At 39.4% G+C, this 27,972-nt stretch overlaps 2 protein-coding genes across 6 annotated transcripts; both read right to left on the bottom strand.

Annotated features, from left to right (window-relative positions):
• Window positions 1-58: 58 nt before the first annotated feature.
• Window positions 59-27,972, bottom strand: LOC144639153 (uncharacterized). Of its 5 annotated transcripts, none has more exons than XM_078498406.1 (11): window positions 27,846-27,972; window positions 26,988-27,047; window positions 20,741-23,279; window positions 18,258-18,339; window positions 9,805-9,954; window positions 9,036-9,134; window positions 8,232-8,345; window positions 7,898-7,996; window positions 7,414-7,515; window positions 2,761-2,865; window positions 59-2,287 (listed from the first exon to the last, which is right to left on the bottom strand). In XM_078498406.1, exons 3-11 carry the CDS (start codon window positions 23,221-23,223, stop codon window positions 2,255-2,257), a joined length of 3,267 nt encoding a protein of 1,088 aa, XP_078354532.1. In that variant the 5' UTR covers window positions 23,224-23,279; window positions 26,988-27,047; window positions 27,846-27,972; the 3' UTR covers window positions 59-2,254. The 5 variants fall into 5 exon arrangements, with proteins under 5 accessions (XP_078354532.1, XP_078354533.1, XP_078354531.1 ...); XM_078498407.1 differs by lacking the exon at window positions 27,846-27,972 and adding an exon at window positions 27,623-27,819; XM_078498405.1 differs by lacking the exon at window positions 27,846-27,972 and adding an exon at window positions 27,236-27,520.
• Window positions 13,827-15,167, bottom strand: LOC144638493 (uncharacterized). Its single transcript, XM_078497687.1, has 2 exons — window positions 14,969-15,167; window positions 13,827-14,616 (listed from the first exon to the last, which is right to left on the bottom strand). The coding sequence occupies exons 1-2, from the start codon at window positions 15,165-15,167 to the stop codon at window positions 14,303-14,305; spliced, it is 513 nt and encodes a 170-aa protein (XP_078353813.1). The 3' UTR covers window positions 13,827-14,302.

Here is a 27,972-nt window from a genome sequence, read left to right as displayed (position 1 = left end):
ACTGGTTTAACAAAAGAAAAAATATACGCAACATTTATAAAGTAACTGAGAGAAAACATCGATTTTCAAATTTTATTCCACAAAAAAATATCATACAAAATGTTAGTACTTGGCTTCACGCAAGAGCTTGTAAGTATAGTCTAAGTGCACTTGGAACCTACTTTGAGTTTAAAGGGGTAAAACATCCTTACTTGAACTTTACTTTGTGACCATGGAAACTTTCGTAGTTCAAAGAAGCCGAAGTACGCCGCCAAGTATGGTCTACACCACACTTTAAAACGAACTTGACCAATAAGAAATGGAAGACAAATGAAAGCGGCGTGCAGCTTGATTGGCAGCTTGTACCTCAAGAAATATACTTTGTCATCAAGTGTGAAGCCAAGTTTTTTAAAGTGCGACTTGAGATTTTCAAGTCCACTTGAGTCTTGAGTCAAGTGCTTACTTGAAACTAACTTAGCTTCTAGTGTGAAGCCAGGTAGTATAACCCATCAGAAACAATCAACGCTTCATTTAACAGTAATACAAGATACTTCCTACTTGACTGAATTAATGAATCAAGGTCAACACTTAGCCCTTTCCAAGACTGTGCTAAGACAGTGGAAAGCAAAAGGAAGACGCAACACAAATTCGGGAAAATATACGATATTGCTCCCCTTTATCCCGCACTTTTCCCGTTTAATACTGTCTGTCCGTTGGCTTCTGTCTGTCTGTCTGTCTGTCTGTCTATCTGTCTGTCTGTCTGTCTGTTTTGTCTGTCTGTCTGTCTGTCTGACTGGCCAGTAGGGAGGCAAACTGTTTAGATTCTACTATTTGTACATATTTTTAGTGCACTTACTTCTGTTTCAATACGGCTTTCATGTAAAGAAGCTTTTAAACTTATGGAATTACCGTATTAAAATAAAAGTGAATCATTCAATCGGTCGGTCTGTCTGTCTGCTTCACTCCGCTGTCTGTGCCCGTCTACACGGGCATGTGCCTCTTTCTAGCTGCCTGATGTTTGTTTCCCACCCACCATAGTTTCTCACATTTTGTCCCGCTATATCAAGGCCTGGAACACGCATATGGTAGTGGTACTTCTATAGCGCATTTCCCGAAGCTCAATGCGCTTCACAATTAGAGTCTTGGGACGAGATCGGACATCGGCATATCATATCATATAAACAAAGATCAGGCTTATAAAGAGACCATTACCAAGGAGTTGACAACCGTTAGAACCCTTCTAAATATTTAAAAACTATTTTATATTATTTAATTTAAAAAAATAGGATTCGACGTGCATAAGAAACCTTGTTATCGGCGGTAATTTTCGTCATGAACGTCCATGTCAATAGAACATCACCACCCATTGGTTATTGTTTATCACCAATAGTTGCGCAAAAGAGATAAAACTTACTCGCACGCCATACATCAAGCTTTGCACACGGTCATTATTATAGTTTGTAAATTTTCTCGTTCTATTTCCTCATTAATGATAAATTACATCTGCACACTATCAAAGAAACTGAGGATCACCAGGCAGTTAAAAAAATTAGATTTTAAAAACACACAGGGATAATTATGTGGCATATAATATAAATAGCATGCTATGCACATTTTTTAGAGCCATTTATAAAATACACAATTAGGCTTGTTGGGCTGTCTTGCTTAAAATATATAAATGTCTTTCTTTAAATATAGAACAATCTTAATTAACTAGAGACGTCCCACTTTTATACAAAAAGCCAAATATATGTAGTTTAAAGTTGCTTAAAAAAACATACAACAGAAACCTCACAACACGTACCTTAACCCATAAATATAGTTTTATAAGCATAAAAAGCCGTAAGACCCTTATCTTTAATAAGCCTCACCCCCTCACCACCCTCCCCGCGCGGCCCACAAAAAAACATGACGTTTTTAGAATTTTGTATCGATTCAGACATAATAAAGCAGCTGATGCAAGGTCTGGGTCAAAGTTTATAACGAGGCTGCTTGTCTTAATTAATTATAAACCTCTCCAACAAATATGTCCACGCTACACGCTATAAGTACACGCTATAAAAGGGTGGGAGGGGGAGAAAAAAGTGATGTGGCAGACTAAACAGTCGTGTTTCTCTCTGCCTTCGATCTTCATTGTATTCGAACAACGTTTAGAAGCTCGGATAAAAACTTCTTTAGCTGCAGGCACCACAAACGTTATCCGAGTCACACAGACGTCTCTGACCGGACAAAATGGTGAAGAACATCGCAACATTTTGACGTTTTTACGTGGATTTCAAGACGCTTTACATGGCAGACCAGAGATTTTCTGAAAAATAAAAAGATAAAACGTTCAGAAGTTGACACACAGCTACTCTATTTAGCTCCTTCTCTGCTATGCCAAACCCAAGTTAGTCTCCTTCGCTGTCGCTGTTTGGGTTGTCACGCTAAGAAGCGTTGTGCGATGACCCCAGAAACAGCCGCGAAGGAAACGAACGCGAAGTAAAAATTATAATCACTTCATTGCATCGCTTTGTCTTTGGAAAGGAACATGACCTATATGAATTATTACTTTGAAACAAGCCTATGTCATCACGGGCCTTTGAAAAAAGAGAGAGTGTTTATTAAATAATTAAGTATTGTTAGTGGTATAAGTAGCTTGCACTGAAAGTAGTGTATCTAACTATGTGTTTTGCAAATAAAAATTAAAAAAAGGGACGGATTGGCTTGCAGTGTTACCAACTACTTCCCAAGCTTTTCAATTTCTCTACAGTGACAGTAGCAAAAGGTTCATTGACGTACCTTCCGTGGTTTTCCAATTGGATCGAAGCTAACATTTCCGTATATTAACAAAGCTAAGTCTTTGAAGTTCCTCTGCATGGCAATGGACAGGGCAGTGCTTCCCTCCTAATATAAAAGGAAAAAAAATCTTGATCTTATCGACAAATCGTTAATCCGTTGAGTAGGTGCAGGAAATGTACAATGCGCTGATGTCCCAGCTCTGAATGCGACCATGAAAGAAATCATGAAATGTGTTTATGAAAGTGGTGTTAATTTTTTAAGGTAACTACCTGCAATTTTCAAATACTTGAAACTATAACAGTTTACTGAGACTTCCATTACCCGATACCCTACTCTAAGTAAAGCTTTGCTCGAGATCCTTTCCTATTTCAGGCTACTTCATTAACAATTTCACAAATTTACTCGTTTGCAAGTATTATGCTAAAATCCAAAAAGAAAGTTACCAAGGGCCAGAAAATGGAAATAAAAAAAGTGTTGCCTCAAGTTTTCAGGTGATGTCACATGACACTGCAACTTTTCCTGACAGGGTCCCTTCGTTTGTCCCAGTCGCAAAGGCAATTTGGCATGGGTTAGTGAAGAAATTATTCAACATGACACGAGCGTGGGACAAAGAAAAAAAATCTAAATCCCCGACGGTAATCGAACCCATGGCCTCCCAGATACCGGTTGGGCGCTCTAACCAACTAAACTACGAGAGACTCGTTGTGAGCATGCCATTTACTAGGTTGATATATGACACGCGTCCTGCATACTGCTAGGATCAGCAATGTCGAAATCATCAAATGTGTAGTAAATAATTAAGATGGTAAATTTCAAGCTCGGTGATAAATAGTGAAGAAATTATTCAACATGACACGAGCGTGGGACAAAGAAAAAATCTAAGTCCCCGACGGGAATCGAACCCATGGCCTCCCAGATACCGGTTGGGCGCTCTAACCAACTGAGCTGGGTTGTTGCGCAACTTTTCTCTATCCACTTTAAATAAGACTACCTCTCCATCAGCAGCTTGCAATTGGATTTAAGTGTATACTCCTTTTTCGGCTTTTTCTTCCACCTCTCCCTTCCTTTCTCAGTCTTTTCCCCCCTCCACACATTCGTCCTCCCCAACACATCTCCCCCTCCTCTCTCGCCCCCTTCCTCCTCAAATTCCTCCTCACCTACTACCACCCTCACCCTTCTTTTCCAAAAATCTAAAGAACCTCTAAACCATTTCACATCACTCTACACAATCGAGAAATTCTTAAACTCCCTCTCTTTCACTTTACGTCACCTTCTTTCCACTTAACTCAACCTATCCGCTTTCTCTCCCTTCCCAAACAAAAAGAACAACGCTCAAACTCTACGAACACAAATCAAAAACCAGACATTCGTTTTTCCCGTCTCTCTCTCCCCCGCCCTTTCTCCTTGTCGACCTGGGGTTTTTTCTTCTCCTTCCTTCCCTTTTTCCTCTTCTCCTCTGTTCTCCTCCCACTTGTCCGTTTTACTCTTTTTCCCCCGTTCGCCTCCCTCTTTGCTTTTCCTTTTTTCTCCTCGTCTCGTCTTTTCCTCCCCTCTTTTTTTTTCTTCTTCGTGCGTCTTTCCCTTTCGGCCTTCTCTTCTCTCGCTTTTTTTTTTATCTTCTCTCTCTTCTTCTTTCCTTCTCTTCCTACCTGCTTTCTCTCTCGTTTGTCGGGTGCTCAGCCTGCCGTTTCCTCGCCCATCGCGCCGTTCGTGTTCCCTATTACCTTTTCGACTGTTTTCTTGATTGTCGCGCTGCTCTCTATCGTGTTTCCCTTACTCCCTCGCCGCCGTCCTCGGCCTTGACCGTCCTCTTTTTGCTCACTCGTTTTCCGCGTCGTGGTCTCGTCGCGCCGTGTACCGCCCTCGCGCGGCCGGTCCGGTCAGTGCTGTGGTCTGGGCGTGGCGCTCCGTTATTTTGCGTGTTGGTTCAGGCGAGGCTGCGGTTGATGGGTCGGTTCTCTACTGGGAGTTTGGCGTGTTTTTTGGTGTTGTTTTTTTTTGAGGGGGCTGGGGGGGGGGGGGATGGAAGTGGTGCCTCCTCCTCTTTGTTCTTTTCCGTCCTGTTCCTCATCTGTGCGTGTGCTTACGTTTGTGTCGCGTTCGGGCGTGGCTGGTCGCGGCAGCGCAACTTCTCTTGTGTGTGTCGTAGGGCAGGTGGTCCGTCGCCTCTCCTCTCCCCCTCGCCCGATTCTCCCTCCCTTGGTTGGCTTTTGCTCGCGCTTTTCTCCCGGTTTTTGTTTCCTGCCCCTTCTTCTCGTCTATGTCTCTCTCTCTCTCCCGGTTCCTCTTCTCTCTCTAGGGTCTCGTCCGTTTGCTCCCCCTTCGGGGGGGTTCTCCTCCACCCTGGGGCGCCCCGCCTCTCCCCTTTCCGCCCGGTCCTTTTGTAGTCTCCCGTCTCTCGCAGGTCCCGGCCCTCGCCGGAGCCCCGCGGGCGACTCGATTTTACTCCACCCGGATGGGATGCTTCCTCGCAGGGTACCTCCTCGGGCTGATTGACTGGTATCATTTTTACCCGGGGGGCTCTGGGGTCGGGGCTTTCCAAAGAACTTACGCATTGTCCCGCTTTATCCAGACTGTTTGTTCGTCCCGAGTGCTATGCCATCCGCTTCCCAACCGTGTAGGTGCAAAATCTGTTTGTATAGCCCTGGGGTTGTGCAGTTTGGTACGATGTGGGCTTTAATGTGGTAGGTCTTATTCCGTGGGTGGGCTGCGGGGAGTGCGGTGGCTTGCGAAATTAACTTCTTGTTTTCTGATACGTTTTTATAAACTGATTTGAATTACATTATGAATTAAGGGGCAGTGTCACCGATTTATATTTAAACTCTCAGACGGTGTTGGTATGTTGCAGTAATCTACTCTGGGTATGGATTTATACGTACTTTAAAAGCCTGATTTTTTTAAAACGTGGTTTGGGTGCAACCTGGTAGGAAAAGTGGCCTTAAACTTTGACAGTCGACTTAGAAGAAATATATGGGCCTTGATTGGGGGGCTTATGAGAGAAAAGGATTATAAGGGGAATTTTACAGAATCTGCTCAACAGCGTAATCTCGAGCAGCTTTCTTTTTCTGGCCACTGTCTTTTTCTCTCTCCAGGTTTTAGTGGCCAGACCGCTATGAGTGGATTTACAATTCATATTAACACCTTTTTGAGATTTTTAATCCCGTTCGAGCTTTGGGGGGATATTGCGTTGAGTTCTTCGGGCCTCTGTTCTCTCTGTCACTTTCTTCATCTAGGTCGGGGATAGGACATACGTGATGGTCATGACGCATCACGAGGATGTCCTTATGGAGAGGTTCGACTTTAATAAAAAAAGTCCGAGTACAAGCATTCTCCCTCTCTCTTTTTGTAAATCTGGACGAAAACGTTGTTGTCCTGTTCGATCATTTCTTCTTGTGTTACTTCACTTCGTTTCCCGCGGTGCGCCCGTTGACAGTCTCCTCGCTCTTGTGCTCTTTTTCTTCACTTTCATCTATACAGGCACCACTTCCATCCCCCCCTTCCCCCCTTCCTACAAAACACAAAACACCCCAAACTCCCAGCTATTTTCAGATTCGCTGGCCGAGTTTTTTTAACCGCGTCAGTCGGTTTCTTCTTTCTTCTCTCGGCTTATATTTTTCTCTTTTTTTATCTCTTCGGCGAATCTTTCTACTCCAGTTATCGCTTCTTTCTCTTCGACTTTCTTCTGATGCGCATTCTCTCTGGAGATGGCCGTGCGAGATTTAGAGGAATCTTGCGTGAATAGTTAGATAGGCACTTTAAGATTCCTTAATTTGCATATTTGTGAAAAAAGCAATAACACGAAAGTTGAAGTTATGTCTGACAGGTATTTTCACTAGTAAAAACCGTTCCATGACATTCTTGCTTTCCTAGTATTTTTTAAGAAATTAAGAAGACTCTGTACGGAATGGGCAATTTCTTAAAAGTGATTTGGAAAATGCGAGAAAACTGTGAAACGAATATTGAAAAAACAGCGTATATCTCGACAAAAATTGCCGATATAAAATTTGGAAAAAATCGTACGCTCATCGCCTGGCAATCTTATTTGTGTAAAATGAGAAAAAATAAATTTTAACATTCTTTTCCCATTTTTGCTGTTAATAAGCTGATCCGCTGATGGCCAATTACTAGAGGTTCCATAATTTTTTATTCTACCGTTACATTTCCCCAATTTTCTTATTAATGGTATCTTCCCATAACAAGCTTTGTTCATGGTATGGCTAGTTCTATTGAGATAACAGTGGAGTTATAAGCCTTTCTTAGTAATTTGAGGCTGTTCAAAAATCGTTTACATACTTCTCTTGGCCGTTGATCATTCAAACTCAAATTTGCCGATGTATTTTGATAATGAAGAAGATAGTTCTTTATAACTGTACCAGTATGATCGAGAATGTGACGGCAGGTTCAGTGTCGAAGTAAAACTTCGTCGCTGTTGGCGCGTCCGGACGCTTCAAATCGGCCTTCTCGATATTTTCCAAAATAAAAAGAATTGAAACTTTTTAATATCCATTTGGTAGTTAGGACCCTAAAACAAGACTGCATGCCAAATTTCCGAAATCGGTGAGGTACGGTGTCCGGCCAAACTCGATTCTTACAGACTATGACAATTAAAAATCAGTGTTATAAGTCATATGACTAATTGAAAATGTAGCTTACATTGTCCTCTATGGATGCATCGCAGTGAGGCTCCAGGAGCAGCCGCTTGGCGATGTTAAGATGACCGTGCTCGCATGCGCACATCAGTGCTGTTGAGCCATCCTGGAAGTAGGAAAGAGCAAAATAAAGTAAGTGACAAAAGAAAACAAAAATGTGGTTTAAGAGGGGGGGGACTAAAAAGGTTCTTGGATTGGCGGATTTGGCCTTTTATAGAAAGCGCACGAATTGCAGTCTTTTGCGATAAACCAACATACAAAGTGTTTTTGTTGTTGTCACCATCAAAATTAAACTGCGTCAAGAGTTGATAATAAATGGTTACATGTAAAAACGCAAAACGATAACAAGTAAATCACTTACTGTAAACCGTATGACAGAAGTTCTAAACTCTGCAGTCAAATGAAAACTATCAATATACAAAATTTACTTCAATTGCGAACTGAGTAGTGCCGTTTTAAAATGTCCAAAAACTCTTTTCATTTCTTACCTCATCTGTTGCATTGATATCAGCCCCAGCCTCCAAAGTGAGCTCCACCATCTCCATTCTTCCTCGACTGACAGCCAACATGAGTGGACTCTGCCCTGTCTGATAATTTTAAAGGGAAAGAGGAATCAGTCAACGCTCTAGGCTCGAGGAGGAGCGTGGGCTCATTTCCCGAACAGCGGCTGGTAATCTCATAGCCAGATCTTCTCAAGCCTCGGAGTGAGTGAACATCTGGGTACGAGATTACCTGTCAACGCTCATGAGCATTTATGATAATGGGGCAAAATTAAAAACGACCAAAAGATCTCCTTATTACTGCCAATTTTTGTTTGTTTACCTCTTCAACTTGTTTGTTGATGTCTCCGGCTCTAAACATTTTCCTGGCAATGACTTTATCATCTTCTTTAACGACTCCAGCTAACGCTGCCATCATTATCGGAGAATACCCAGCCTGTTAAGTATTCAACGTGTTAAATATTTAGCCTGAAAAGTAATTATTATTAGATATCACGCAACAACAGAGCGCATTCATTAGGGGCCTTCATCAAAAACCAGAAAAACTTTTCTTTAAACCAATTGCGTTTTCAGAGCCCTCGCGCTTTTCCGTTGTGGACGAGTAGAAACAAAAATCCTGTGTACAAGAGGGGCATGGCACGTAGCGACCTTGAGCACGCGCAATGAGTTTGAAAAGTCGCCCTCGTACTCGTCCTAGTACTTCAATGCAGGAACGTCCATATTAAAAAATAATATAGCACAAAAAAATGGGACGACGAGAAAAGTAAATTGCACTTGTTTTAATTCTGAACCGTTGACCCCCCGCCATCCACCTTTGCTTTACCCGTCATCCATTATAAGACCCAAACTTTTCGTGCATACTGTGAATATTCCAGCAATCAACTTACAGTTGGACCTCGCTAATTGCCCTCTATGGCGCGCGCCTGCAGGGAAACATGGTAGTACCTGTATTCGCATCAAACCATGCGCGAGGTCGCGTGTGGTTCGAAATAACGAGGTTCGACTGTATTTGAATTCTTTCCCCTTCTTACATGGACTTCTTATAAAAACACTGTACTATTTCGTGCCGTGTATGTGCGCAGTTTAAAATGGCGGGAAAAAACAGAAGTTGGTATGTGCATAGTACCTTGTTTGGCAAGTTGAAGTTCATTAATCCTGTGTCCAGCAACACATCTACCATTTTCCAGTTTCTAAATGACACTGCATAATGCAGTGCATTGTTGCCCTGCAAGACAAGAAAATGATATATCTTATGATAAGAAAACTACAGGTATTCTTAACCCTGATAATAATTATAAACATACTAATTAAACATAAAACGTGAAAATATGAGAGGAAGTAGAAAAAAGTCAAACTAGAAAAAAACGAACATTAAAAAAAGGACACGGCTGGGACAATGTAGCAAAATTGTTGGTTGAACCGATAAGTTAATATCTTGCGTAGACAGGCCTCGCGCGCACCCTTAGCAACTTACGCCCCATAATTTAATACCTTTTGAAATATCAAACAACGATCCAACAGTAGCCTGCCTTTCAACGCAGGCTCTCCAACAGACGCACGGTTTAATTTAGAGAATAGTTAACCAATACCTGTAAAAAGTCAAATAAATATAAAAAAAAAAAAAAAACACACGGCTGACTGACCGACCGACCGACCGACCGACCGACTGAAACAGAAAGTGGACTAATGAACGAGCGAGCGAACGAACAAACGAACGAACGAACGAACGAACGAAACGACCGAACGAACGAACGAACGAACTACTAACTGACTGAATGAGTTTATTATAGGACTTTTCCAAAAAATTGGAGTGTCACGTCACGTCACGTCACGTCACGTCACGTAACACTTCCATAGAGTTGCTATGTGACAGCCCAAATCTTGCCTCAACTTACATTGCTGTCCACTAGGTTGATGATAGTCTCCAACAGCATGTGAATTTGGTTCTTGAATATTTTCAGGAGGCCTTTGATTATCTCCGGGTCACAGTCTCTTGAGCTTACGCAGCGAAACCAGTTGTTTTCCACGGTACTCATGCACGAAATCTAAAAGAAAACAAAAACCACATCAGTTCTTTATCGAAAAGGCTACATGAAATGAACATCCAAGGAATATAACACGGCAACCTTTTCTTATTTTTCCCAAAATAATCTAAATTGAATCTGCTTTCCCTCTCCACTGCTCGTAATCATTTCCAAGAAAAAAAAATAAATGGAAGTAGGGAAATCAACAGCAAAAGACAATGCCGTTGCATTTCTATCTTTGTGATTGACAGGAATTAGTCTGCTCAATAAAAGCACAAGGTTTGATATGAAACATTGCAAGTAACGGTATTAAAATGTCCGAACATTCTATGACAGCATTGAAGAGTGACTGAGTGAAAAATCAATAAACCATCCATTACAGTTAACATGAGAAATTGAATTATTATTCAATCGACCCCAATCACTCGACCTGTTTTTCTTTTCCTTTCAGAGTTCGAGTTACCGGGGTTCTACTGTATTTCAAGGCAGCAAACATGACTCACAAGAAAATTGTGTCAATAAGTTGAAGTTGAATATTCGTTCAGAAAGTGAAAACTGTCATGACATGTTGCTTTCATTTAGTCTTAGCCTATTTAGCTCTAGCTTTTTACCTTATAATTCGATTATAATTATTTTGATGAGGTTTGTCAATTCAACTGAGCAGGGCCGAGCCTTTCAAAAACCAACACAATAGATTTATCATCGAAGAGAAAGTCGAAACTAAAACCTGCAAGCCCGGGCGGTAAACTTTCGCAATTCAGTATATAAACAAAACAACAGCTCACTATGTAATTCCCATCCTATTCCCTTTAATTTCTCTCCATCCGTGAAGCTATTGACAGTTTCTTTTGTCCTTTACCCTCAGTGAACGTTGCCAGTTGCTGAGCATAATTTCGTTTCGACATAAGGCCATCCCCCTTTTTTTTTTCGTTTATCGTCGTATGTGTTTTCTGATTTTGGGTCGGTCGGTCGAAATTAAAAAAAAAAATTCAAAAAAAAAAGTGGATAAGGAGTCTGGAACTAGGAGGCCCGGTACCTCAGCATAATGTCCGTGGAGCCTGGAAACAAGAAGACATGGTTACAAAGTCAACATGGCGGCAATGGAGGAAGGAAAAATCGACGTCGTGGTTAAACTCAAACAAGAACAGCGTAAAAAGGATGAAACATTATTTAAAATAATGTGTCATTGCCTTCTATACCTTCTGTATAAATTTTTTTTTTTTTTGAAAACGCGAAAATCTGGGTCGGTCGGACGACGCTAAACAGAGAAAAAAAAGGGGATGGCCTAATGAATTTTCTTGTCAGTTTGAGGAAAACCCATGCCGTACGTAAACCAAACCAACGATTCGATAGAAACCTCGCTTCTTTTGGCTTGTAGGCCTTGTGCAAAGGATTTAACGTTCAGCTCCACCACTTTTCGGATATTAACGTTAGTTCGGTTAGCCTAAATCGTTTGGCATCACAATTCCAGAATAAACGCGTCCGAACGACAGATTGTTGTGCGAAATTATCTCCGAAGAACATGAAAATGCCAAGCTGTCTCTGTCACTTTTCTACACATGTACACCGCACCACTAAGTTTTCCCGCCTTTTTCTTGCTCCAGACGCGGCTACCAAGCATGCGCACTTGCACGCCTATAAAAGCACTCTGCTCGGTTTGCGAAAAAGGGCGAAGAGGAGTCGATAGGGGATTTATAATTCAAGATTTTTTATGGGTAAAGCAATTTATTGTGTTTTGAATAATGCTGCTTTATTTGCTACACAGACTGGCGCTGCGCTATCCCACGAAGAAAACCAAGAATGAAGGAACAGAAGGAATGATCGAGAACTCGCAAGAAGTCATCACTGACTGCTTCCACTGACATTCTCGTCCGCAAGAAAGAGCGCGATCTTTGCATGCCTGATGGGTGCGAATTTTGACCAAATGGTAAGCTTCTCCGAGCTCTGAATTATAAGTTTCAAATTACTTGACCCTTGCCCCAAACACAACATTTGTTGATATCACAACAAAAATTAATGTCATCGATCCATTCTTGTACGACTACTTAAGACGGGAGAGCCATAAATTTCAACCGCGGGCCCACATTAGCATAAATTCGAAAAATTTGAAAAAAATTCACAGCATAGCCCTAGGTAAACTATAACTATAAATATATATTTTACTTCGATTCGATGAATATTTTAGGCGTACGGAAGTGATCTTGATTTTGCATCTCTCGGAAGCGGTTTCAGGGGTCTGATACCGCACACTTCAAACACCTCAATTTCAAAATTAAAACGATCTCTTTCGAAACAACAAATACATCATCTAATAGAATAGATAATTATACACATTTTGAATGGTTATTTTCTAAGTTTGAATCAATATTAAATATTTGGGAGATTTTTAATTCTTTACATCATTTTGAGACATTTCACGCAAGGCAAAATTGACAAAATTCAGCGCCTAAAATCATTGCCTGGTACATAAGCTAAGGTATAAAAACGTATACCACGTGAAAGAGCATTGTTTCTTCTTTGAAAATCCGTTTTCAAAACCACGGGCTACTAAAAAGACGATTTTTAACGGCCCGAAATGCAAGTAGTACTTTCGTGAAATTTGAGCTTCGCCGTAACGGCTTCGCGATGCTTGAAACTCACAAAGAATAACAAATAAACATATTTAAACAATACAGTTTTAATAATACTTGTCAACAGGTACCAGAACATACTCGCAAGACTATTTGGCGTGGTGTTGTATCATTTCTAGGAAATAAGAAACCATTTTAGCCGTTTTATTTGACCTCGAGTTCCAAAGTAACAGAAAGCAAACACAGGTCACGTAGCGTTTGTTAAGGTCAAAGCACCCTTTATCAGATCAAATTGTAATCAATGAATTTCATTTGTAACACAGATAACAAGAGCTACAATCAAATAATGTTCATACCTTATAATAAGTAGTCAAAGCACCCTGGAAACTTTAAAAAATCCAATCGAAGCCCATCGAAAACAACATCTATTCTTCGCTGGTTTGATTCAACTGTGCTTATCGTTAGCTTGCGTTACATAATGGATAGACCGCTGACAAGCTGTTATATTTTGCGGGCTTGATTCTACAGAAGGACGTTTATCCGTCCTTTACAGTCTATTAAATATTTTATTATTGTTGTTAGTGACCCCTTTTACCCTAAATGTTTGTTAAGTAAACTAAAGCGTGACCTTAACTCGGGTGACTTTCAACAGATGCCACTTAGGAACGAACCTTTATTTTCTTAGGGGGGAGGGGTGGGCATTAGCCAAATAAATTACTGCAGAGTAAAACCGGCTGAAATAATCGTGCAAGAAAGCCAAAAAATTAATTTCGTTAAATGAAAATGAAACATGTGAAAAATAAACATCTAGCTCAGCAAAAATTACCCCTCCCGTCTCCCATCTTCTCAAAAAATAATGGTTTTTAGCTCACTTATCTAAATACATCTCCTGTTGTGTCATTTGGTTTTACTATCTTTCTGTAATATTCATTGTTATTGGCTATTCCTTTATTTGAAAATATATCCTTTACTCTACAACTTCAAGATGAACTAAATGGGTCAAGTTATTATTAAGCAATTTATCAATTAGTTTTTGCTATATTTATAGTAAATATTGAGTTAAGTATGAAAAACGTTTTTTTCGACAAAAGTAGCCCTCTGCAGGTATTGTGTAACCTTAAAGCAGCTCTCCAATCAGTTGCAATAGTCAACATTTAAATCTTAAACCCTCGTGCAAGAACACGACCCAACAATATCTGAAATGAAACTAATGTAAGGCGCTTTTCGCTTTGATGATTGGGCCTCGATGTCCATGTTGTAGAAATCGCAGATTGACCGCAGTTGTGCAACACTGAGTTTAATTTGGTCAGCTTGTTACTAGTATACAAGGAACATATCATATTAAGTGTGTCATACACGATGGGATGAACCAGTTGGCACTGGTCTAGGATGGATGCACGAGCAGAGGTAAAGGCTTCTTCCTCTTGGGCCGCCAGAAGGTCGTTATCATCGGTTACATGAGCTGACTGAGATGTCGCGTGTTTCAATTTTGCAGCGGTACGCGAGAAGTATCCCTGAATCTGCTGCGCAGTTAGGAACTCGTCAACCTGAAAGAGCCGCTGACCATTTTCCTTCCTTGCGTATCGCATGTCCCGAGATACTTTTTCAGGGTCGGATTTGTGGCCAGTCTCCTACCCGATCTGGAACTTAGCATCCAGGTACTGGCGCTGACTGTCGTTAAAACGGCTGGCCTTTTTTGAAACTTTTAGAGCCCAGCCTTGCTCTAGGGGGGCCTCTGGGCACTCTTCATGATCAGTTGTCGTCGGGACAGCTAGTGTTGGCTGAAGGGAACAACCCTCTTAAATCTTTTTAGCGTACGCCAATACTGCCTGGTCAAAAAGGGTGTGCTTCTCAGAAACGAGTTTGCACTTTCCGAACAGCAAATGGCGCTCAAGGTTGTAGTACTTTTGATAGGTGCAGATGCACCCATCCACAGGACACGACAACAGCCCACTGCTTGCACCTTCCTCTTCTTCATCTCCGTCCTCGTCTTCTTCTTCATCCAAGTGTTCGATCATGGCTCGTTCGGCAGGTACGCGCCTTTCTTTAGAGCATGCCACAAAGTCTCCTTTAGACACCTCAGCCTTACACACATCTGGTAACCTTACAGGAACTGAATAATGGACCAGAAAAAAATATTAGAAAAAAAGTAAAAGAATAACATAGTAATGTACAAATGAAACAAAATAGTAGGGAAGACTCTTCAAATTATTTGTTTATATATTTTATCTTATCTTATTTATTTTTTTATTTAATATTTTACTGGTAAGATGGGAGTTTCATCCAAATAAGAATAAGATGTTGAAAATAAAAAAAAAGACAAGAAATCGGATTGCCCATCATTAAATAGTTTTTTCCGATTTACTTTTTCCCTTGACTTTTTCTTAACACAGTAGTGAAAATATCAGAATAGAGGTATATAACTAATATAAGATATGCATGTATGTTGTTGTTGTAACTATAACCTTGTAATTGAGACCATGGTATATTCTTTCCCTCTCCAATGTTGCATGCCTTCCATACTGTGACACAGTCCTCTTGGTAGAGGAAATTGTTTAAGCTGCTGATACCCTCCCAGCGGCCTGGAACCTCTTGCTGTGGCTTGTTGGTAGCATCGGTAACTAGGACGACCCGTACAGCACTCATGCCCCCGTGAGACAACATGGCTTCTTTGAAGTCGCGCGCCGTTACCACGTCGTGGCCCTGGTTGATGTATCATCGCACATAAGCCTTGATGGAAGCGGCTTTCCTGTCACAAGGCCCTTTACCTCCCTGAGGGTCACTGAAGTCGACTCTTTTTACATCAATCCCCGTCGCCTCTCCCATCAGACGGCATGCTGACAGCATGGCTGCACTGTGATAGCACCCAGCGTTATCTTGCCTTAGTGCTGCACTTGTAATTTCAGGATGCTTGAGCCATGACCGAACACTTGGATGAAGAAGAAGACGAGGACGGAGATGAAGAAGAGGAAGGTGCAAGCAGTGGGCTGTTGTCGTGTCCTGTGGATGGGTGCATCTGCACCTATCAAAAGTACTACAACCTTGAGCGCCATTTGCTGTTCGGAAAGTGCAAACTCGTTTCTGAGAAGCACACCCTTTTTGACCAGGCAGTATTGGCGTACGCTAAAAAGATTTAAGAGGGTTGTTCCCTTCAGCCAACACTAGCTGTCCCGACGACAACTGATCATGAAAAGTGCCCAGAGGCCCCCCTAGAGCAAGGCTGGGCTCTAAAAGTTTCAAAAAAGGCCAGCCGTTTTAACGACAGTCAGCGCCAGTACCTGGATGCTAAGTTCCAGATCGGGTAGGAGACTGGCCACAAATCCGACCCTGAAAAAGTATCTCGGGACATGCGATACGCAAGGAAGGAAAATGGTCAGCGGCTCTTTCAGGTTGACGAGTTCCTAACTGCGCAGCAGATTCAGGGATACTTCTCGCGTACCGCTGCAAAATTGAAACACGCGACATCTCAGTCAGCTCATGTAACCGATGATAACGACCTTCTGGCGGCCCAAGAGGAAGAAGCCTTTACCTCTGCTCGTGCATCCATCCTAGACCAGTGCCAACTGGTTCATCCCATCGTGTATGACACACTTAATATGATATGTTCCTTGTATACTAGTAACAAGCTGACCAAATTAAACTCAGTGTTGCACAACTGCGGTCAATCTGCGATTTCTACAACATGGACATCGAGGCCCAATCATCAAAGCGAAAAGCGCCTTACATTAGTTTCATTTCAGATATTGTTGGGTCGTGTTCTTGCACGAGGGTTTAAGATTTAAATGTTGACTATTGCAACTGATTGGAGAGCTGCTTTAAGGTTACACAATACCTGCAGAGGGCTACTTTTGTCGAAAAAACGTTTTTCATACTTAACTCAATATTTACTATAAATATAGCAAAAACTAATTGATAAATTGCTTAATAATAACTTGACCCATTTAGTTCATCTTGAAGTTGTAGAGTAAAGGATATATTTTCAAATAAAGGAATAGCCAATAACAATGAATATTACAGAAAGATAGTAAAACCAAATGACACAACAGGAGATGTATTTAGATAAGTGAGCTAAAAACCATTATTTTTTGAGAAGATGGGAGACGGGAGGGGTAATTTTTGCTGAGCTAGATGTTTATTTTTCACATGTTTCATTTTCATTTAACGAAATTAATTTTTTGGCTTTCTTGCACGATTATTTCAGCCGGTTTTACTCTGCAGTAATTTATTTGGCTAATGCCCACCCCTCCCCCCTAAGAAAATAAAGGTTCGTTCCTAAGTGGCATCTGTTGAAAGTCACCCGAGTTAAGGTCACGCTTTAGTTTACTTAACAAACATTTAGGGTAAAAGGGGTCACTAACAACAATAATAAAATATTTAATAGACTGTAAAGGACGGATAAACGTCCTTCTGTAGAATCAAGCCCGCAAAATATAACAGCTTGTCAGCGGTCTATCCATTATGTAACGCAAGCTAACGATAAGCACAGTTGAATCAAACCAGCGAAGAATAGATGTTGTTTTCGATGGGCTTCGATTGGATTTTTTAAAGTTTCCAGGGTGCTTTGACTACTTATTATAAGGTATGAACATTATTTGATTGTAGCTCTTGTTATCTGTGTTACAAATGAAATTCATTGATTACAATTTGATCTGATAAAGGGTGCTTTGACCTTAACAAACGCTACGTGACCTGTGTTTGCTTTCTGTTACTTTGGAACTCGAGGTCAAATAAAACGGCTAAAATGGTTTCTTATTTCTTAGAAATGATACAACACCACGCCAAATAGTCTCGCGAGTATGTTCTGGTACCTGTTGACAAGTATTATTAAAACTGTATTGTTTAAATATGTTTATTTGTTATTCTTTGTGAGTTTCAAGCATCGCGAAGCCGTTACGGCGAAGCTCAAATTTCACGAAAGTACTACTTGCATTTCGGGCCGTTAAAAATCGTCTTTTTAGTAGCCCGTGGTTTTGAAAACGGATTTTCAAAGAAGAAACAATGCTCTTTCACGTGGTATACGTTTTTATACCTTAGCTTATGTACCAGGCAATGATTTTAGGCGCTGAATTTTGTCAATTTTGCCTTGCGTGAAATGTCTCAAAATGATGTAAAGAATTAAAAATCTCCCAAATATTTAATATTGATTCAAACTTAGAAAATAACCATTCAAAATGTGTATAATTATCTATTCTTTTAGATGATGTATTTGTTGTTTCGAAAGAGATCGTTTTAATTTTGAAATTGAGGTGTTTGAAGTGTGGGGTATCAGACCCCTGAAACCGCTTCCGAGAGATGCAAAATCAAGATCACTTCCGTACGCCTAAAATATTCATCGAATCGAAGTAAAATATATATTTATAGTTATAGTTTACCTAGGGCTATGCTGTGAATTTTTTTCAAATTTTTCGAATTTATGCTAATGTGGGCCCGCGGTTGAAATTTATGGCTCTCCCGTCTTAAGAGCATTTAAGGTGTATTTTAGTTATGCTAGCCTCCAAGTGCGGGATTGCAGATTCACCAACGCTTTTATAAGCTTACTTAATATTTGACTAAGATTTTTTGCATTTCGTAGAATATAACTTTGGTGCTTTTGTCTCATGCCTCGTTCTTCAAAGCAACATAATTCAGAAAGGAATGTTCCTGAGAGTATGAAAACCATCTTTGTTTTCACTAAAAGTAAATAAAGAGGTTCTTATTTAATAGTGAGTATTTAACATTATTAGATATACATGTAAACAAAAGCACACACAATACCATTTGTTCTCTTCCAATCTCCTTTCCTTTGTAAAGATGTCCATTCAAGAGCTTGCATGCCACAACAACTTCATCTGTAATTCTGTAAAAAGTTAGAATCAACACATTAGTCTCAATGCATATTCATCAAAATGGTTAATGTAAAAGTCAAATTTGCGAGGGAGGGGAGGGTAGGGAGCAGGTGGCTGAAGGGAGGGGTTTTATTGGAAATGGCAGATGAAAGGAATTATCGGAAACAGTATTGGACTTAGAAATTGATGGTGGGAGGGAATAACAAATGACACACCCCTTTTAATGTGTCAGTAAGTAGAAAACTTTAATAAAGTAAGTGCCGCTATCGTTAAACATTAGCAACTTTATTGAATATCAATTGACGGGTAGTTAGAAATAAAAGTGTGGGTGGAGCTCAATACATTGTAAATACAGTGTCACTATGCATGATATAAATCTGCTTGATCAATCTATAAATGATATTGTGCTTTTAATCTCTAAATTCAGAAGAGATGTGCAATATTTTGACTATAATGAGGCTATGAATATTACTCTTTAAGTGGATTAGTATTAGGAACTAAGTGTTAATTAACTTAAGACGAATATAAAAGAAGATAACACAAATGAAATCAAATATGCAGGCATTGTCTTAAGTTAGTTTTAAAAGTGCTAAATTGATAGAAGGATGTGCTTCTTCATTGTCAACAACAATGCAATCACAGTAATTTATAAATGTAAACACATTTTTATTTTCTATCCAGCTAGAACTAAACTGTTACAAAACAGTCACCTCTGAAAAAGAGTAAGCCTACAGAACTTACTCACAAAATAATAGCCAATCTCTAATGCCCTTATAAAAAATATTCTTGTAAAAATTAAATTACCAAGCACTGGTAGAACATGACTAAGTTTTCCTGAAGTAGTCAACATTCCATTTATGTTGTTACTAAAAGATTATAACATTAGGACAATAATGTTCTAGCAATATTACATGTAGATATCATGATTAAAAAATCTCAGAACTAGACTACAAGACTGGGCTTCCTATGAGTAAATATTTAATGAGATACACTGTGTAGTCAACTTGACCATTGCTGATGCAAAACAATGGTGAATATAGATTTTAAATTAGTAGGAATTTGCTGTGGTCTCAATTTAACACTCCTACACACCTCACCAACTATCAGCCAATAGCTAAAGTTCACAGTCCTATTGTTAAAAAGAAACCACGCTCACAGTCCATTAACTGTTCAAAAGTCAACGATAAAAAAATTTTGAGCCCAAAATTTGCATGTTAAGACCACAACAAACTAACATTTACATGTAAGTATGCCTCCGAGGAATTCTTATGTGTTATGTTAATCCATCTCTTTCAAAAGGTTGATGTATATATTTAAAAATTCAATCACTATTTTTCGGCACCTTAATAATGTTATGAGATGAAGGTTTTTGTTGATACATTGAATTGATCGATGGTCTATTGCTTACAAAGCATGCTTAAATGCTGCCATCTTTAAAAATTCAAGTTAAGAAAAACTAATGCCAAATTTGTTTAACACCATTATCAGATGACCGTAGCAAGTGAATACAAATAGATCTCCAACAATGTATGGTTACCAAAAAATGTCATTTTTGCACATGCTGTCTTTCACAACTATAAAATAATAATATTATCATTATGTATTAGAAAAGGAAATTTTAGTAATTTAATATTCTTGATGCCATCTAGAAAATTCCTAATCATTTATTAGAAGACAATTCATCAATAAAAAATAAAAATTCCTTTTTCCACCATATGGATATGCAAGTTAGTACTATTCATAATTGTATATGTACATACATGTATGCACTGAAAATGGGAACACTTGCACTTGTTGATATATTACATCACCTTTACTGACAATACATTCTATAACACAAAAACACTGTTTGACCTTACATTTGATTATAGAAAATTGGTTGAGGTGTCTGGGGTTAATGCCACCACAAAATTATGAATGAATGGATGTCACAAGAATGGTTACTATAATTAAACAGGAAAAATAAAAGATACAAGATTTCAGGGAAAATTACAATGTGAGATTGTGGTGGTGATTATGCTTACAGGGTTCGTACCGGTTCTGGAAAACCGGAAAGTCCTGAAATTTTTTTGTGGCACTTTCCAGGACTGGAAAGTCTTGGGAAAAGACAACCCAGACCTGGAAAGTTCTGGAAAGCTTTTAAAGTCAAGTAACTGTAACTGATTTCTCAAAACTAACATCATAACAAAGTACAGACAGTAAAGAGAAATACTAATTGAGATCTTGGGAATGAAAGGGTTAATATGAATTTTGAAGTCCTTGAAAACTCAGGACTGGAAAAGTACTGGAAAATTGTTTGTGAAAAAGGTAGGAACCCTGTACTTAGCAAAAGAGAGTTCTTACAACAAGGTAAATTGGAAATTCCATCAAAGAATATTATACATTAGTTAAAGTTTTATGAAGGATCCATACCTAATACGCTCAGGAGATTGAGAGGTATCCAAGACTTCACTGGTTTGACTTGCACTGTCACTGCTGGGATTGTCATTGTCAATGCTTCCATCAGATTCATTGAGGTCGCTCTCTTTGCTGCGCGTATGCACCTTTTTAATGCCATTATTAGAATACATACTGTGTTGTTTAGACTGTATGTGTCTAACTACATTATGACTTGAAATGGTCCCATTATTTTTCAAGTTCATGTTAGAGTCAAACTTAGTATTGTTATCAACTGAAACAAGGTTCGCTTGTATAACTGGTGGGTTATCACTCTTATCGTCAATGTTAACATCAAAGTCACCAACACCAATAGAATGCATCTGAACGTTAAAGCAGCGCTCACAGTAGCTGTCAGTTACACAGCAGTCACCAATGGCAACAGTTTGTGTCCTGATGTTCATGCATCTGTCACAGTAGTTATCTGTTATGCAACACTCACTGACACCAAGTGTTCTTGTTTCTATGATGTCGCTGCTTGTTCCAACAGACTTTGTTTTCTTATTGGAGCACCTGTCACAAATCACATCAAGTGAAACATTACCATTGCCAACACCAATAGACCTGGTGCGTAAATTGTCACACCTGCTACAGAAAGAATCCATGATGCCACAGCTACCCACACCGATTGTGCGTGTAGTACATGCACCCTTAACAAGGCTTTTATCTCTTACTGGCATGTCTTTCTCCTCATTGATCTCCTTAGCTGCAAGATGGCCACCAATTGCTATTGATTCCAATTCAACTGTCTCTTTTGCAGTCACTAAACTTTCTGTAATGTTTTCTGAGTTGGAGTTACAACGTTCACAGACAAAAATGTCCTCCTCCAATTTAAAATCACCTGTTCCAATGGATGCTGTTTGTAAATTTGAACAGTGGTCACACAGTGTCTTGCCATTTATTGTGTCTTCTCCAGTACCAGCGTCTTTAGTGAACATGTGATCAATACCGCAGCCAACAGTTCTTGTCTTTGTGTTACTGCAACGATCACAGAGGTAGTCCTCCGAAACACTGCAATCTCCAAGAGCGACATTTCTAAACTCAATCTTTTCTCCAACACCAACTGTTCTTGTTTCAAGATTGCTGCAACGACTGCAAAGGTAGTTATCTTCAAGACTCATGTCCCCGACACCAACAGATTTGCACAATGGAATGTCAATGCGATTGGCCATAATCTCATCCACCGTTTTCACTATTGCTCGAGACTTTCTGTTGGAACATTTTCTGCATGCTGGCTCATCGTCAATGGTGCAAATGCCCACGCCGATTGAAACCAATGAGACCCCTGAACCACCACCTGTTTGTACTCCAGTGTCTACCCTTGCTTCTGATACACTTCTCTTGTAGAGAGTCTTATCACCTGAGCTAACAAGGTCTGCACTGACTCCTTTTGAGTGCAAGTTGGGTTTCACTGAAACAGCTGCATCTTTTGTGACAGCAGCAGTAGGAGCATCACAGGCAGAATCCACCTTTTCTATTGAAGCTTGTGTCCCCCTGTTTTCTGTGTATACAAGTGGTTTTTCTTCCCCGACACCTATGTCTCTTGTGAAAGATCTCATCATTCCAACGCCAATAGATCTTGTCTGGACACTTGGTTTCTTGACCTCTGTTGTTGGTGAACCACTATTTCCTTTGATGGCATGTTGGTCTAGGTGATTATCTGCACCTACACACACAGACTTTGTGGGAACCTTTTTGACTGGTTGACTTGTTGTGCTATAACAGGAGCAAGGGCCATTTACTGAGTAGTCTCCAACACCAACAGAATTCAACTTGACTCTAAGTCTTTTCTTAATGAGTGTGTAGTCATCCTCACCATCATTCTCAGTGTCACTCTTTGAACCCTTGGAATGTCCATTGTATACTGAGTAGTCACCTGATGATGGCCCTAGTGATCGGCTTCTCTTTCGAGAACTTTTGGATTGCAGCTGCTTAATAAGTTGTCTTTTTTCTTCTTGGAGTACCGATATGCGAACTTGCAAAGTTGGTACATTCCGCACTTGTTCCTCTAACTCCTTCAGTCGTACAAGACTTAAAGCCATCTGTTCACGGATCTTCAAAAGTGACTGCTTCAGTTCAGACTCTGGTGGCAAGCTGGCAATTGAAACTTCCAAGAGAGAGGTACTTGGTCTCAAAACAGGAGAGCGCACACTGATGTATCGAGGAACACTGAATGGTTCACTGGGAAAGTCAAATGTCCGGCTGGTATTGTAATGACCATCTCCACTGCTCAGTGAGCTGAGAGGGGAAAGACTTCTTGGTGTTGATGAGCATGGACTACCGTTAATTTCACCCACGTTCTTGCAGCTACTGCCATCACTGTCAGACACACTCTCCAGGTCCAGTTCATAATTGGCATAGATACCATGTCGAGGGAGAGCATTTTCGTCAGGATCAGAACCTAGTGACGAATGCCTTGATCTGTCAGGTACACTCTTAAGAAAGAATGGTTTTGACATCGCAACAGCAACAGATGTAAAGTTTAGGCTCTCTCTCCTTCAATACCATGCAGGCCCTTCAAATTAAACAAAAGAAGAATTACATGTAAGAGCAGGCTCTTACACTGGACAATTGGCCTTACTGAAAATAACTAAAAAGCAAACTGGTCGCAAATACAATATTTTGTGAATTAATATGGTATTAAATGAATTACTCGACAGGACACTGTGTTCAAGGCTTCTAGGTTCTACATCATACATGTACATACTTACATACATAAACTTTTTTTATACTCAAATTGCATGGTACATGTCTACTTTCAGTTTATAGTTGTACATTTAGCTAATCAAAGCTTAAAACAGTTATTTTTCCAAAAGGGGCTACAGCATCTATTGTTTCTTATTGGTGTATTGTTAAGCAGACATGCTACAAGAAGAATCAATAGTCATCAGCTGGGAAGTATTGTATTGATATACATGCTCAATTTGTACCAAAATAGTTTTTGGTTACTGTGTGTTGGAGGTGCATAGTACATTAACCACTTATTATGGACACCGCATTTATGTGGGTTATTTGACTGTATGTAACTTGGATATTCTTGAATGATATCTTTTTGTTAATCTGCAGCTGTATGCCAAGTCCCCCTCACCCCTCTATTACTTTATTCACCACATTTACTTGTTATTTCCTTGCTATTTTGTGAAAACATGTCATCAAACTTTATTTCTCTTATATGAACCCTAATTAACTGTCTCTAATAAGCCCCCCCCCCCCAAATGAAATAAACCCTCCTGGGGGGAGGGTTGTATGCGTGGAAATTACCTGTGATTTGATTAAGCAGCAGAAATGAGAGATTGAAATAGAAATATGCATTAATAGCATTCTTTTTGCTAATGCATCTGCTTATAATTAGACAAGGGCTTGGGTTAGATTTAAGCAGTCAATTAATTACGGGGGTACTTTAAAAGATGAACTCCAATATTGTGTTCCAAGTGCTTTTTCTTTTGTTCAGTTGCATCACCAAATATATTGATAAAATAAATTTAGACTGACAATTTATTTAATAACATTGTTATTAACGAAGTCAACACTATAACTCACTCCTCGGGCAATTCATCTGCTAAATAATTAGTTATTTCAAGCGTATCTTTTAAAAACGTGCCAGCCACATTTTTTGACTATTGATGCCCAAAATGTGCATGCTACTAAGTAGTCTTGATAGCCACATGCACACATCTTCAAAGTTCCTGTGTGGCTCATTAGGCTGCTAAAAAATAGCTGATAGAATCTGTATCAATTATTTTTTCATACCTTATTCATGAATTTTGATTCTACGACCACTGCCTGAATGTATATGATATTGTGCTGTGACTGTACTTTATACATGTAAAATATGACTTTTTTTTACAACATAGGCCTAGACAATATTCTTGAAAAATATTTTGTCTTAAAAACCTTCATCAGGCAACTGTCTGGTCGTGAAGCAAACACAAGCATAACTTTCATTGAATGACGTGCATACACACTAGAAATTGACATACTGTCAATTTAATTACTGCCTGACTAAAGTGATCAACACACGGATGAAAGAATATTCACAATGCATCAGCTATTAATAAAGTAAAAAGAATCTGAAACATGAATGATTGAATATGAAGGTCAGGGAGAACTAGATCTTTCATTCAAAACATTTTGAAATTATCGTTTTGAATTTTTATGTATGCAAGATAAATACACTGTCCCTTTAGCAATTTGAAATCATAAATTTAAGAATCTGCCTCTAAAAAAGATTGATGTGAATTAATGCTGCAAGTAATTTCATTTATTTAAGGGAATTAGGCAAGGGTATCGTGGTATGCCAGATTTAATAGGGTTTATTCGAAGACAATTAACTTATATGACAATTCTATGTTATGCAAGCCTAGTGGACAGCAAAGAAAATAATGGGTGTAGAAATAAGTGTTAAAATCTGCGAATTGCCCAGATGCTGAGTACTTGTTATTTGAAATGTCTAAATGCCAGATTGAGACTCTAACCCGATTTGGGTCTCCTGATTTTTTTTTCTTTTTTTGGCAAGCCTGAGAACTTTGAGGTAAAAATTTTTGTCGAGACAATCCACACCTTGACCCTATACCCCCTATAAGTGGACATACAGGAAAGGCCTTATTAAAATAATGACATGAAGGAATGCCTTACGAGTTCTAGCCAAAAAAGACACATTTAGTCAATCCCATACAACAGATGCTAAATGTCCTTCAGTTAAACTTACATGGCTACTAAGGCAGAAGCAAAAATTTCACTTTTCTAATAATCATAAACAGCAATTAATACATGGAACCCTCTAGTCTAGTCAACAGCTGTAAGGATTAACAGTGGTAGATTGTAAGTCATCTCAAAACAGGCAAAAAGCAGCATTTATCGCCCTTGAATTTCACAGGATTAGTATTAATAAGCAGAACTGTCATGTTAAATATCCTGTCTATGCCTCCCACTCACAATTAGCCGAGATTTGTGTAATTTATGCCATCGTCCTGTACCTCAAAACTTCTGAAATCCTCTTCACTCGATCACAGACCGCATTTGACACCGATGGGCAAGAAATTTGAGAGCTTTTGAAGTGTTGCACGCACGCATAGCAACTACTGCAAGCTTGCAGAAGATATTGTTACACTGATTACATCAAGATGTCTGACTTGCTATACAGTACAGCGTGGGCATATATTGACTAAATAAAGCGACATGTACTGTTCTTTCTCGATCTGCAGACTGAACTGTGTGGCATGTCTGCCGACAGTATGCACTCACTATTTTCAAACGAAGGTAAACATTCTTTGACACCACATTATCACGGAGGGGTGCATGTAACGCAATATTTCCCTCTTTTTATGAGGGGTACAATACCCTTCTTTAAAATCTTTTACTCCAAGAAAATCTACCACATTACAAAATATATCGATTTATTGTGGAGAATCAGAGTTTTGTTTTCTTCCGAAACTTGCTGGTTGCATGAAATACGTTTATGCCTTCATTGATAACATAAACAAAACTGCATATTAGCACGTATGTACATTTCCATCCAATGATTCACGCGAACTTACTCAATCCGACCCAAACGATTTTTACTCGCACGCGATATACCTTGTTGGCTCTGTTCCATGTTTACGTGTTGCGAACACTGAAAAAATTCGAAATCAGCTACGCACGAAGAAAATTTATGCTCAGGAATTCCAGGGGATGAATAAGCAACAATAAAAGTGTAACTCTAATCCTTTAGAATCTGAATATATTGAGCAAGATTCAAATACCCACGGGTAAGTACAAAAGAACGCACGCACAAAAAGAATTGAGCGCGAACGCAAAGCAGAAGTTTCTGCGTTCCGCAAGATCATTTCAAATCGCTTCCACCCACAATCTTGTGTATGTTTAAGTGGCATTTGTATTATTTTCAGTCAATTGTGCTTGATAAATTGTAAAGCGTTACTCATTTTCTCTTAAACAATTCTTTCTCGAAATAATAGACTAAACAGGTTGTCACTTTGGGCCGCATGTAGCGTTGTTAATTATCAAGCAATGCTTAACTCTCCGTTAAACTTACCAATGGGAGATCAAATGATTACTAAACATAAAATGGCAATAATAAAAATTGCGTTTTGTACGCGGATAAACGCTACGAAGGACATAATTCATAAAGTACGCATTATATGAATAGCATAAACAATTACAAATGTTCATTATGACGGACAATAGCTAGAACAACTACAAAAGGGCAAACAACATTGCGTACCTCTTCTGAGATCACTTTCTCCAAGAACTTGTGAATGAATGTCTTGTAAATCTTTGTTAACTAAAAATCAAGCGCAAAGTAAAACTCGTCAGCTGATAAATAACGAAAAGCACAATACAGACGTCAAGTTCTAATATCAAACGCGACTCTCTGCTCACAGCTACGATTTCACAGGAAATGAAATTTGAACGCATAAGCTGCAAAACAACAAGCGCTTAGATTTCAAGCATCCATTTCCCCTGTCTAACCTCAAAAATCCAACCCAGGTCGAATTCGCGACCGTCTCTTTCTAGTTCTGGCTCCTTGTATGATTCTATACCGCACGAACTTAAATCGCTTACTAGTAATACCAGCATTAATTAAAACCTGACTTCAAACATGTACTTATGTTGTGCACCAGCGCGCAAATTCAGCGGTTTTACATAACAAAAGATCCTCAAAAATATTTTTCATAATCAAACGAAAATAGCGCAGTATAAAGAGAAATCATTATCGTGCCATCGCCACAAACCATTAACCAAATTGACTACTCCGCCGCCTTTAATTAACTACCGCATTAATTGCCAAAGTAAAGATGCTTCTGCTAAACGTTTTGGAAAATATTAAGCTAAGCAGCGTTTGTTTACGCCCAATACCTTCTCTGGCGCCAGATGCTTTTAACAGCGCTTTGATAAGCGGCGAGGGCAAGAGCAAGAGAGAAAATTCCATTTCAATGAACATTATTAACATAGCTAAGGTTTAATTTGAAACCATAGAAAAAATCCTCCACGGCGCGCAGCTAAGCTCATCTAAAAGAGCAATGTACACATTGAAATAAGCCTGTTGAATGAGTCAAAGATCAATCAAACAGAAGCTTACCGATCTTAGATTCCTCTGTGACCAGGTCGCCTTGATCTCTGTCCGCTTTGTTAAGAACTGAGTTGTTTACAAATGCTTAACATAGAAATCTCTTCGTGTAAAGGGCTGTTTTCAAATTCAAAATGGA

The sequence above is a fragment of the Oculina patagonica genome, chromosome 14 (genome assembly GCF_052425735.1).
Source record: "Oculina patagonica isolate OP01 chromosome 14, crgOcupat, whole genome shotgun sequence".
Classification (NCBI taxonomy): Eukaryota; Metazoa; Cnidaria; class Anthozoa; order Scleractinia; family Oculinidae; genus Oculina; species Oculina patagonica.
Note: the sequence above shows the minus strand (reverse complement) of the source record. Positions and strands in the feature narration are given on the sequence as shown.

What these genes read in the sequence shown, in the direction of transcription:
- LOC144638493 (XM_078497687.1), bottom strand. Translation starts at nt 15,167, where the DNA reads ATGTTGTCTCACGGGGGCATGAGTGCTGTACGGGTCGTCCTAGTTACC. An exon ending in ACCATGGTCTCAATTACAAG is followed by an intron (nt 14,617 to 14,968) that starts GTTATAGTTACA and finishes TCCATTATTCAG; the next exon opens with TTCCTGTAAGGTTACCAGAT.
- LOC144639153 (XM_078498406.1), bottom strand. Translation starts at nt 23,223, where the DNA reads ATGTCAAAACCATTCTTTCTTAAGAGTGTACCTGACAGATCAAGGCAT. An exon ending in CAATCTCCTGAGCGTATTAG is followed by an intron (nt 18,340 to 20,740) that starts GTATGGATCCTT and finishes AACTTTTTACAG; the next exon opens with AATTACAGATGAAGTTGTTG. An exon ending in ATATCAATGCAACAGATGAG is followed by an intron (nt 7,516 to 7,897) that starts GTAAGAAATGAA and finishes TCCTACTTCCAG; the next exon opens with GATGGCTCAACAGCACTGAT.